The 13541-nt window shown below is 39.5% G+C and overlaps 1 protein-coding gene across 1 annotated transcript in view; it reads right to left on the bottom strand.

Annotated features, from left to right (window-relative positions):
- Positions 1–13541, bottom strand: part of cxadr (CXADR Ig-like cell adhesion molecule) — a 45433-nt gene extending 31892 nt beyond the window's left edge. Inside the window, 1 exon segment of the mRNA XM_080434893.1 lies at positions 13374–13541. Within this exon segment, the coding sequence (XP_080291019.1) occupies positions 13374–13425 (52 nt within the window). The 5' untranslated portion in view covers positions 13426–13541.

The raw sequence follows: 13541 nt of genomic DNA, 5'->3' as shown, positions 1-13541 counted from the left end.
CTGTCCTCTGCAAAGGAGAGGACAATAAGATAAGCACACTGCTAAAAGATAACGGTGTGGATAAAAACGCCCTTTGACTCCCGACATCCTTTATTCCAGCCTCATCTCTCTCAGTGCCATTGTAGTTTCACAGGCATGGGGAATCACAGACTGCTGTTAAAAGACCATATAGTCTACTCTATACTTTCAGAGGTTCACGGTAGGTGTAGTGTAGTAAATGTACCCGAGCGTTGAGCCATGTAGGAAGCCCAGAGGCACAGACTGTCATTTATTGTAACAGCTTAACTTGGACCACTAGGTGTATTTATTTATGTCTCCAGCTGACATTCTCAGCCTAGACATTAGCCCATTCAATCCGGGAACGCATCTCTGTAATTTTATGATTTCTTTGGCTATTCAAAAATAGCAGATATACAAGCTCATAGCGCGGCACCGAGTGCCGCGCTATGAGCTTGTATATCTGCTATTTTTGAAAAATCTTGAAAACGTGTGCAAATCTTTGAATATATATTTTGTTCCAGGGACCTCCAGAAGCAAAGATTTGAGTTACAAATGAACTATATATATATATATATATATATATATATTCAAAGATTTGCACAAATGTTCAAGATTTTTCAAGAATAGCAGATACAAGCTCGTAGCGCGGCACTCGGTGCCACGTTATGAGCTTGTAGATCTGCTATTTTTGAATAGCCCAAAGAAATCTAAAAAAAATTACACAGATGCGTTCCCGGTCTTAATGGATTAAGAGAGAGCTCACCACAACCACTCCTCGACAAAAAAATACAAATAATAACATGACAAGGGAGAATGAGGAAGCGTGTGGATTTAAAAATAACTCCACTGACTGTACTGGTTTAGCGTTCTAAAAAGAGGCAAGCAGGCAACCATTCCTCATCCCTCAAACCTCCATTGTGGTCATGACATCCCTTGAAGGTATTTATTCTCGACGTTGCGTTCCGTTATAGCGTAAAAGATGACGCTTGTCAGGCTGAAATAAAGAAGAGCAGAGAGTCTGGACAGCAGAGATAAATGCAGTAAGCCCTTAAAGCTGCAGAGCTCATATTTGAGGAGTGCCCGGGATATGGGGTGTAGCCAGTGTACAGTTTGTGATTTTGACCTTTGTCTGACACACTTTATAGGTTTTCTAGATCCCATCTTGACTGTCAAGGCATCGTTGAGTATCTTGGTAAACTGATCAGTCAAGGGCCTATGGTCAACTGGATGCAATGCCTTTCGAAAAACATTGGACATACATTAGTCCTACATTAAATTGGACGTCAGCGCATTAAATTGCCTCTGGAATGAAGAGCAGCAGTGATGTTTTTGCAATTTACCACATCAAAGCAAAACTGAAAGTAAGGATATTATAGATAAAAGCACAAGAGCTCAAGTTAAGAAAAGGAATAGAACATTCAACAGGGAGATTCACAGTTTGTTGAGGCTAGCCAAAAGGAAAAGGAAAAATATTGAGTTTATTATTATAAGCAGCCAGGTGCAAATTAAGCTCCTCCTCAAAAAGATGTTCGGAAACGTTATTTTGGTCGATTATTTCTCCCCTTCAAAAATACCAATTGGTATTGTGTTTCATATAGTTGGAAATCCTGATTAGTCACATTTACAACGAGGTACAACTTGTAAGGATTGTGCATTCATAGAATGCGCAGCACAGCTAACAGGGAACTACAAAGTCTTTAGAAGACAAGTCCTGAATTTCCAGCCACATGTGGTCTGACACGTAGAGGGAACATGTTAAACGTGCCGTGGTATGTATCGTTACGTCTTGTGTACAGGTTCAGGAGTAACATTTCTTTAAAGGTACCTCAATTAAAACGACAATCAAGGCTTTAAACTGTACATTTAAGTTGCTAAGAGGGCTAAATTCACACCATGCGGTTCATTCTATACCAATAGCAAGTGTAGGAAAAGTGACCATGATACAAAAAAACTGCAACCTGCAATGTCACCTAAAAGAGGTTTTGAAAGGTGATTTCTCAGGCTACCTGGCCAGGGAGGATATATTTAGTGGTCATAGCAATGTGCCTTTGCCTGAGAACTCCCACACGAGCAGACTACACCAAGGCTCTAATGATATTTAAAAGGGCTAAGCCCCAAATGGCCAAACATACAGACAACCAAGCACGACTTATAGATCAGACCAATATAGATGTGCCAACTTAGTACATAATCTCAGTGAAAGTGTTGAAAAAGAGTTTAAGTGGAACCAAGACTGCAAGACTTTACTCACAGTCCATTCAGAACAGGGGGGAAAAACTGTCTAAATGCCCTTTAAGAGAGACGGAAGGGCAGTCTATAACAGACTGGTGCAAATCATAATGAGCGATTATTTAAAAATTGCGTCAGGCTTTTTTTTTATTATTATAAAGAAGCCTTCGTAAAAACACAGTACAATGATGTGCACAAAGCCTAAAGCTAGCATAAAACAAAGAATGTCAAGTTTGATGGGTTCACCAGACAGTCATTGAAGCTTTGTTGTCAATAAATCTTTTCTCATCACAGTGTCCCCAAAACTCACTGTTTATCATCAAGGGGCTTTCCCTCTTCTACAAAATCCAAAATTCAGCAGTCACATCCTTTTAACGATATCTTGTGGGAACTACAGAAGCTGCAATTCAGCCCAAGGCTCATTAATAAGACAAAATGGCATAATATATTCAAGGTGGAGACAATATAGACAGTATCAGACTGCCCTCTGTGTGCACGTGTTTCCACAGGTCACTAAATACGTATTCTAACCGTTACAATATTTCCTGAGGCTGGTGTTATTACAGTTTCAGTTCCAGCAGGAGACAATAGATCATCTTCTTATTGTTGCCAGACATGGTGTCTCAGAGGGATTAAACGCAATGATGTTCCTCCACGCCTTGCAGAAGGAAAAGGGTGCCATTTGTGCCAGTTTGACAGTGGGGACACTTCACTCTCCAGTTATGAGCCAGCCAGCAAGCTATGCGTGCGCGCTCATGAATTATACACGGAAACCATTAAGACACTTAACAGCTGGTTCCCCAGGAGCTCTATATCCCAGCAAGAACTGCAGGCTGACCGCCCCTTGGTGCCTGCTTATTAAAACAGGAGCACTAGTGATTAAGGTTGTGCCATAATGTGCCTTCTGACCACCATAAACGAAACAATCACTGGGCTATTTTCAGTTCGATATACCATCTCTCTGGGAGGGCAGCTGCTGACTTCCTCACATGGCGGTGAAATGCATGACAGTAATTAAATGTCTGTGGTGGCTTGTTGACCTTGCTGTGGTTCAAGCACTCAGCCCTACCCCAGACCAGACTTGAGCAGATGTCTTCGTCATTGTGTCTTAGATGCATGGCCAACAACCGCCCAACAGCGATAGACTAGGTATCAGTGGGAAGGAAAGGGCATTCCTAATTGACCATATGTGGCGTCCATTTTTGTCTCACTTCATACTCATACTTCATACTTACTCATCATAAGTTATAACCCCCCCACCCATCCAAGTATGAAGTCAAATGTGTCATGTCATGTGGTCAATGGAGGTTAAAGCAGATAGAGAGCAGGTGGCAGACGGCCACATTGTTGTCAAGACACCAGGTTGTAAAACCAGAGTCAGCATCTTCACATCATTTGATGTGTAGACAAATTAAGAGCTTAAATTAAATATTCATAGTACAAGTATATGCTCTAGTAAGTGGAGCATACATCCATGCTCTGCACCAAAACATATTCTCTGTGAATATCCTCCCCAAAGAAAGAATTGACAGATTACTCCCATAGTCTTAGACCGTTTAGATCAGTGTTTACCAAACAGTGGGTCGGGATCCATTTGTAGGTCACGGACCCATTTTTATGGGTCATGAGTACCGGTAAATGTTTTTTCCCCCTACAATTTCTTTCAAATGATTATTTCAAAAGATTTATTTTAAGTAAAACATTTTCAGAAATTATTAAACCGAATCGAAATAATTCCGTTAATTTATAAACCCTTTTAACTAATAGTGAGGATAGCAGATCTACAAGCTCACAACGTGTCGCAATGAGACACATTGTGACCTGGCTTGCAGCTCTGCTATTTTCACTATTAAATAGGATTTAAGTGGTTAATTCATAATGTAAGTTAAAGTAAAATTAGCTTGTGTGCCAGCCTGCAGATGGATATTTGTTTCTGTTCTTTCCATACCCATTATTTTCTTTCCTAGTCTCACATGCTTACAGTCACTTCTCGCGCAAACTTAAGTACTATGTACCCACTGTACTGGTAACAATATGAACAGGCATCACATGACGCTAAGGGGTGTGAATAGCAGATTCCCCTGCTATTCCCTGCCTATGCCAGCAATATAATGTATGTTAATCTTTTAGCAGTCATTATAGTGGTCTTGAAGTGTAAACAGAATAAACTGGAATACAGGGGTGATGAAGAATTCTGACACATAAACAAGGTACAGTTGCTAAAAGTTAAAGTATTATCTGGCTCTGAATTCTGCTCATACCTACTGTATGTACATGAGTGTTTCAGCTCAGAATTCTTTTTTGAACTCTTGATCATCTGGTCATTTCATCCTGAGGTCAAATTTGAGGGATTCAATATTATATTTGAAATGATTCTCACGAAGGAATACTACAAAATGATAAAGCTTGCACACCAAAAAAAGGGTGTTTCAGTGGTCACTTACTGTTCATTGCTGTATTTAAGATGAAAAGAAAGGAAAGACGTGCACATCCACACACTAAGCGAAAAATAATAGACTAAACTTTTGTTTAGTCTGATGAAGGGCATGTGAACCCAAAACGTCACAGCACTTTAGGGGTGCTATACATTTGCTTTCCTTTAAAATGGAGCCCATCAGTGTGCGAGTATCACTGTATTTAACATATAACGATGGAGGGGCTATGTATTTAACATATAACGATGGAGGGGCTATGAATTTGAAAAAGTATGATAGAGCAGAGACAGTCAAACAATTTTGAGAAGTCTCCAGAAAAGGACAAAAAAGAAACGATTCATATCAACAATCACAAATCCCTTTTTCCTATACACATAACATACACATAACATAACAGTCATGGACATAATGAGAGGCAATCACTGATTTGGCGTGGTGATTCAAACATTAGACAAGGATAGACCTGAGTACCAATGCCACAGGGTTGATGCACAAGAGGGAGGGACTGAATCAACAATCCCTTTAACAGTCTACGCTTATTTTCCTTTTCTCCCTACATCCCTGGAGCCTACAATGTGTAATGTTTTGCAATGAGATAAAGGTGCTAAAAATGGCTCAACAGCTGCCTGAATCTACCCCTTTTCAAATGCAGCCCCACCTTCTGCCGCTTATTTTCTGAGCCATAATATTTTTCAAGATTAGACATGCAATCAACTGTAATGTTCTAATGTGGGGGTGGGGTGTAGCAAAAGACACAGTATAGCTGATCTTATTCTTACTGCCCCATTTCGTGTAAGAGAGTAGAATGGATGTATGCATGGTTTTGTTAATGATGTGGTATGTACATTTACATTTGATCATGCTTATCTCAAACATAGCCTAATAAATGTATTGCAGTGTCAACCAAATGTTTATTGACAGAATTAATGGTCAGGTTTTCCTTTTAAATATATTTTTGGGGCTTTTATAATACAGTGGAGATTGACAGGAAACGGGGAGAGTGACATGCAGCAAAGGTCTGCAGCGCTCGGGAATCAAACCTGGGACTCGTTGTCAGGCTGCATCAGAGCGCATATATATATATATATATATATATATATATATATATATATATATATATATATATATATATATATATATATATATATATATATGGTACGCGCATTAACCACTCGGCCATCGGCGCCCCTAATGGTCAGGTTTTCCAACAATTTTCCCCTTACAGCTTAGTGCTGAACAGAATCCTTGTTGTTACACAACAGAGGTTCCAGTGTGTACAGAGTGGAGCTGACACCTACCTAGCAGGTAGCGACTGAAGCAACAGACCCAGCCTACCAGCACCTGCAGATGCAGCCCCCTGGGGACATGTCTGCCACATTGTGTATCCTCAAATAAGGATGGCCGGTTTACATGCCGTGAGGATATTATGCAGAAGGAACCAGAATACACTTAAAGGGATACTTCACTCTCCCGACGGGGACACATTTAAAAAAATTATTAAAAATAAATGAAAAAAGTTATGGAAAATTCATGGCCCCCTCACGCATTAGTAGGACACTCTAATGCGTGAGGGGGCCATGAATTTTCCATAACTTTTTTCATTTATTTTTAATATTTTTTTTAAATGTGTCCCCGGCCCGAGAGTGAAGTATCCCTTTAAGTATATTCAAGCTCAGCCGAGAGGGAGAACCTAGCTTTAAAATACCTGCATATGGACAGTAAAACCTGTTGTATGTAATGTAAAAACGCCTCCAATTAAAATAACATGTTTAAGTGTGACAAAAAACCCCAGAGACCATGATGGAATTTGTGACACAAATAAGAGTCATTGTCATGTGTGGTTGTCCCATAGCTCATCTACAGACAGAGGGCCATTTGCATGATGAATATTAGAGATATGTATGTGTTGGACTATTACCATCACAGGAAATTGTTTATCTGTCAAAGAGCCCCATTCTTCCCCATTAAGAGCAGAGGGCATTGTGGGACCACGCAGGTCTGGGTATCAAGTGGCTAAGTGATAAATGTGTTGGTTGTGTTTATCGTTCTTACTGAGCAGAGAGTTGATGATGACCGATGGGATCAGAGAATGGAGAGAATCAGCAACGCGGTGACCTTGTTATTATTGATGGCTTACATGGGAATACTTCCTCACTCGATACAGTCCCCAGTCCACCAGCCTTATAACGATGCTCAAGTATTGCCATGCTTGTCTCACTCTGAACCTATATTCTATTTTCTCGGCCGCCCATTTAATGTAACATGAACATTAAAAGTTAATTAAGCAGATGTGGGGACTTGAGTAGTACATGTAAAGAAGTGTTTATATTAATCATTTAGACTATAATTTTCAAAGACTAGAGTAAGCCTCCCGTGGTTATGGTATTTATTTCATAAAAGGCAAAACCTCATGTTAAGTGGGCACAGAACATAAGAATTCAGACAGATATACAGTAATTTACACCCAACTGTGGTAGTATAAGTCAACAACAGCTAATTTGGTGGCGAGTAGGCATTTATGCAATCTTGCAAATTCAGGAGCACCATCTGAATCTTCAAAGCCATTTGAAATTAATATTACATTTCATTGTACACAAATTTCAGTTTCCAAACTTAACCCTGACATATTGAGGGTGGTAAATTCAAACCCTTACTGTAGTTTAGGTAATTCTTTGGAGAGCTGATACCAGTAGAACCTAGTCTGCCTGAGAAAGCTGGTCTCAGCCAGGTCAGGTGGCATTCAAGTGACCTTGAAGCACTAGAATGGCTTAAAGGAAACAAACTAAAATACATATAATTATGGCTGGAAAGTTTTTCTAGGCATAAGAAAAAAGGTACAAAAAGTCGAGTTAAATCAAGTATAGACTGAGTAAAGGACTGAATAAAAGGGAGGCTAATACTAATAGCTGTATTTCTAGTCAAACAATTGAATTAATATCGTTTTCAAGGATGTCTGTATGGCAAACATCTACAAGAACAACGCCCTTTTACCCAGGGCAATAATATTTTGAACCATAACGTAATGATAATAAAAAAAACATGGGCTGTGTGAGTAAAAGTAAACAAATAAAAACTCTAAACTCCACCACTTTCACTATGAGACCAATTCCAAGGTATGTGTACAGTACCATGCCATGACCTTTCTCAAATGATCAGCACCTGGTAAATGACACTACAGTGGCAAATACAAATCAATATAAAGTGGGTTTTATGACCCAGGCATTCAAGTAATACGTTCCTAATATTTCCTCTCTACATAATGCTTTGGCAGAAGGCCCAGGACCCGACATTTAGCTCCCCCACTACCTGGCAATAAGGAATGGATTCTGAATACAGAGTGGCTCCAGTGCTATTAACAGTCCTACGAAACAAATAGGCTACTACTATCAATCATTATCACTATCAGTTTTCGAGATTGTAATCTGCTCCCAGTATAAATTATAGGAAAGGGCGATATGAAAAGGGGTTAGCTGGTGCATTTGGTCTCAGACTGGGATCAGTGTTTCACACTGCCAGTGCCATACAGGGGAACAGGAGTCGACACTGGGCTTGTACATCCCTGGCATGTTAAAATATTAACAGCCCAGGACCTGAATATTCATGGGCAGTCGTCCTCATCATCACATTGTGGAGGACAAAACGGCGTCCCCGGAGTGTAATCCGATTCTACATGTTCTTGCTTTATTTCCAAGGACGGGGGCTCGAGGCAGAGTGGGTCGACTGCTGGGGTGGAGGTGAAGCTGTTGCCGGAGTGTGTTTAGTGCCGACAGGAAACAAGTGGAGGGATGGGACAGCCATGTCACGAGAACTGAATGTGAAATCATGACCTCAAGGCGAAGCTGTCTCCATGTGTACAATGACAATAGCTCAGGTTGAACAGTTCACGTCACCACCATCTATCTGCATAGCTGTATCGCTATTTTTTTTACATTGCTGGTTCACATTAGTGTACAAATGATTAATTTGGATGCTTGGATACTTAAAGCCGTAATATGTAACTTTTTTTTGTGAATAAAATGTTATTTTGTCCAATTTGTATACTATATAGTATGTTAATACAATATACATTTTTCATTTGGGGTGGTTGGCCATTTTTGGCAGAGATTTGATGTAGAGGGAAAAAGGAGGGGACCAAGTACAGAGCCCTGTGGGCCCCGACCAACTAAGTATACAAATACAGGGTTTAAATAATAAGTGGCTTCTGTACTCTGTGAGTGCAGAACAAAAATCCGATTTCTGTCTCCATTAACTCTTATTGCATGGTAAAAAAACATAAATGAAAAATATGAGTGAATTCTGCCAAAATGTTAAAACAATAATAATCCTAGTATTTATTTTTAGGAATGTCAATTTTTTGTATTTATGTTATATTAGTCTTGAAAGAAGATCTCTAGTGCCACAGGAATAGATGGGTCACCAATGTCGGTGTAACACAACAATGACAACAACGTATGTTTACATGTAGATGAAAACATATTTAACATTTTGTTCTGCAGAAACCGCTTATTAATGTGCTAAAAGTGTGATTTGAGACGCGTTTCAGCCTAGTAATGAAAGTGAATGGGGGGAGATAAATCTCTACTCCCCATTTCTCACTCATGGAACCTCAGATAAAGATATTAGCAATATTTGGACTTAAGATTATGCCCAGGGATCAACCCAAACCAGAGCTCTATCAAAGTTCATCACTTTATGTACATGTTCATAGGAGACTCACATAGCTAGACCTTCCTCTGCCCACTCCGCCTGAGAACCGTCAGTAAGCGGAGCTCTCTGAAAGTCTGGCTATGTGAAACCATGTTCATAGTAACTATGCACCATATAATAGGGGGAAACTTTCTGCTTTAAAAAAGGACTCCAAAGAGAATTTCAAGCAATGGGGGAGGGTTTACTTGAGCAATACACTCCCAGGATCTGTGTGTCTGTTTTCAAAAGGTATCCTAGCAACCAACTCCCGTCAGGGACCTTTGAGTGTAGGCTTATCAGGTAACAGCACTGTGAGCCTGCTCATGGCGTCTTCACATCACATTTACCATACCCCAGGTCAGTGGCTAGGAGAGCATCAAAGCCAGTACTATAGGGTTCAGAGATAATGCCTGACTGGCCTCACAGGTCAAACAAAGACTGGCTGGTGTTTGACAAGACTAGAACTGGACCTATACAGTATACTGGAAGGGGGCCTTGTACTTGCTCTTACAAGGGGATCACACCAGCCATGACACCAAATCGGTGTGTATGGTGCAATGTAGCACATGACTATGACACCAAACACATTAGTTTGGTGAAGCGGGTAAATTGTGCCCGATTTATTCAATACGCCTATCCTTGCATGGTTACCTTTTAACCTATGTTAGTACTACTGACATGTTGTGTTTTATTGAAATATTTCGCATAGAATATGTACAGAAGACCCAGAATGGTTGCTTAATTCCAATTCCAGGGAAGGGGGGTTCTAATGAGTGAACCATCATGTCAAGAGAGGGGGGGGGGGTGATACCTCAGGTCTGACCAAAAAAAAGGGGGAAAAGAGATGTTACAGTAATGTACCTCCTTGACCTCTGGGGGAAGACAGAGGAAGACCAATGTCTGGGGTACTGGTCAAATAATTGAATTGAAACCCATTTTTAAAATCAGCACTACAATTACTGAGACTTGTCTACTGGAAACTTATTAGCATGTTGTAGCATTGCTAATGAAAACAAATGGTATCAGCTAGCCAGCTACCCTTGCTCAGACCACATCCATCTTCCAACTCAGTATTCATTGTGATTTCTACATCACACCTGCCAAGCTTAATGACTTAATCTTGCACACAAGTTTGTGATGCTATCAATGTGACAAACTCCACTGTCCACAGATGTACACCAACAAAGTACTGAAAACCACTTCTGTGGTAGTTTCCACTACAATAGTTTTCTCTAGGACCACATTTTGCCATGACCACAAGAAAACAATACCAGCTACGCTTTACCGGCTGGTAATCAGATACATATTTAACAAGTCTTGGATAAAGGATTATGTTGGGGGTGATGTTTAGTAGTAAGTTCCCTGCAGAAGCTGACATAATTTCTATTCAGAATTTCAACCAACACATTGACTTGTATCCTATTATCTAATTTTGCAGTGGCCCCCGATAAACTACATAACATAATCTCAATGATAGCGTCAACAAAATCCAAGTCTAATGAATACCCACACACACACACACACACACACACACACACAGTGACACACTTAATGAACATTTATTGAAAAGCAACGTTTCCGGCAGGGATTCACTTTTCTTTATGCACCTGTCCCATCTCACCTTTTCCTTTTTTATTCAGGGGTGTAAAAGACTCTTATCTCAGCATCTACAAAATAAAGTTGGATACTATATTTTGTTGGCACAATTATATAACAATTAATACATTGCATTATTAAATTACCAGCCATTTAAATCATGCAATGTTGCAATGGCTACTTCAAGGCTGTCTGTAGTTCCAGACAGCTTAAGAAATTGGCTATGATTTTTATGTTAGTTTCCCTCTGAAATATACATATTATACAGAAAATACTAAATGGTATCCGTTTCTCCTTTTGAAAGTGGGGCTAGCACATTGTTTTATTCTAAGGAATGTCAAAAGAATGCAACGAGCCTGACAAATGCTGTTCTTGCCTGCTGAAGTGGAACATAGTGCCCAAATGACAAGTCTGTGATGCTATTAAGATGGTAATGAGCTTGTGAAGTATACATACAACATTGTGTAGCATGAGAAAATGTAGGTTAAACACACTACACACTACTTTACACATCACTCTCACTTTCCCAGCTAACATAGCATGGAGTGATTTGACTGTAGAGCCTAAACAAAGCACTTCATTATTTCTCATTAATCATTGGACTGGAATGTCATTGCCCCCTGACCATCCCCATGTCTTTTGTTTCTCACACTCAAACCCCCTGCAAACATTTCAGTAGTGCCAAAGGATGCCACAAATTCACACACAAAAAAACACCTGCTACAGTTGTTTCACATGGCTGCCAAGACTGAGCGTCAGGAATGACCTGCTAGTTTCAGTGGACATTCCTGAGCACTGTATGGAGGGTGAAACACGCCCATACAATAAAATGCATCAACACTCAACAAAGAGTAGCATGGGTGAAACTGATTTACGACTACCAAGCAAGCTTAATGTAAGCTTAATGTTCACGAATTATCAGCAAACCTTCTGAATCTACCCCCCCCCCCCCATGGTTCCATTTGTACACCGCTCAGAGTGATGGGGGTCCATGGCCCTTAATGCATAGTAAACTGGGGGTCCTTGAAATGAAGGTTTGAGAATCACTGGACTAGACAATAAATCCTCAGTTTTCATTAAGTCTGAAAGCGTATACATGTAACCAAATAGACCCGGATGGGTCCACTTAGTTACATTTGTAGTTGTACACTCTCTAGAGTTACAAATGGACATGAACACTGAGGGTGTAGCCTACTGTTGGCAGGTGGCACACAAAAAGGCAGCACTTTGTTTGACGTCCATTAATACAGATTTAAAAGCCATAAACCCATTGTGTTAATAACTACTATAGCAAAACTAAAGTAACATAGTCGACAGAAACAAGCTGTGATCAATCCTTCGCCAATATAAGTGGTAACGGTACGTTGGTAGTGGTACTGTTGTGGGGTCTTTCAGTTTCAATACACCTAGAGTAGGCTTGTCACAACTATTACATAATAGTCTAATCGCAATTATTTGAGATAATCACAATTGTTTCGTCATGATCGTTTCCATGTTGAAATATGTTCATACATTACAAAAAAAACAGAAATAGCAAATCTACAAGCTTACAACTATGTTAACCTTTTTTAAAACCTTTATGTATAAAAAGTAATAAATATGTCAGTAATTTCTTTATATATTTCAGTTGTTTGTCATATCTGCCCAGTGCAACTTTTGATTACAAAAAAATGTTCCAATGTTCAATGCCAAAAACGCAATTAAATCGTCAATCGCAATTATTGGTGTAGGAATTAATCGTCAACTTAATTGTAATAGTTAAAGTCCTAGGGTGAAATGTAAAATCATGTGGGCATTATTAAAAGATAACCTGGTGATCAAATTACTCTATCATCTTTCATAGAGTACGTGAACTAAAGTCGATTACCACATCCACTTGATTTGTGTTTATCGTGCTAACTGCTGACGAAGTTGTGGATTAGAAAACTTTTTTTCTTTACGGTCTCATTCATTAGTTACTTATCGCAACCAGAGGGCGAGATAGAACAGATAAAAGCCCACGATAAATACAGTTAAGTTACATGAACCATGTTCTCATGAACATAGTAAAACTAACCTAAACTGAATACATACGGTGTGAACTCTGCCATCTACTTGACTTTTTAAAAATATTTTTTAAATCTAGATTTTTTTTTATAGTTATAGTGCTCAGTGTGAATGGCCCTTTAATAGGCCCAACTAGTTAGTGATTAACGTAAACTATTATCATCAACTTTAATAAGAAAATACGAATCAAACATAGTAGTTTTTCATTCCATTATAACGCGAGGCACAATATCCAATATTTGCCAAAAGAACCATTTTACTACCCATAATCTTACAATAGCCCGCTCCTGAGTGTGGTGGTTGCTATTGACCACCACAGTTTCTCTCGCCAACAGAAACTAAAATAGCTCCTCGCTTTGTTCTTGTTCGGAATAAACTTACCTGCTAAGACACTTAATAGCACACAGCTGAAGTGGGGTATCGAGAACTCCATTTCTTTCGGTCTATTCCAGAGTTATTTTTTGACGAAGTTCGCTTGAAGAAGTAGAACTTATTATGTTGAATCTAAGGAGAGAGGCAGACCAGTCCACACCGTAGCATCCAAAACTC

This window comes from Gymnoscopelus braueri (genome assembly GCF_963280865.1).
Source record: "Gymnoscopelus braueri genome assembly, chromosome: 8".
Lineage (NCBI taxonomy): Eukaryota > Metazoa > Chordata > Actinopteri > Myctophiformes > Myctophidae > Gymnoscopelus > Gymnoscopelus braueri.
Note: the sequence above shows the minus strand (reverse complement) of the source record. Positions and strands in the feature narration are given on the sequence as shown.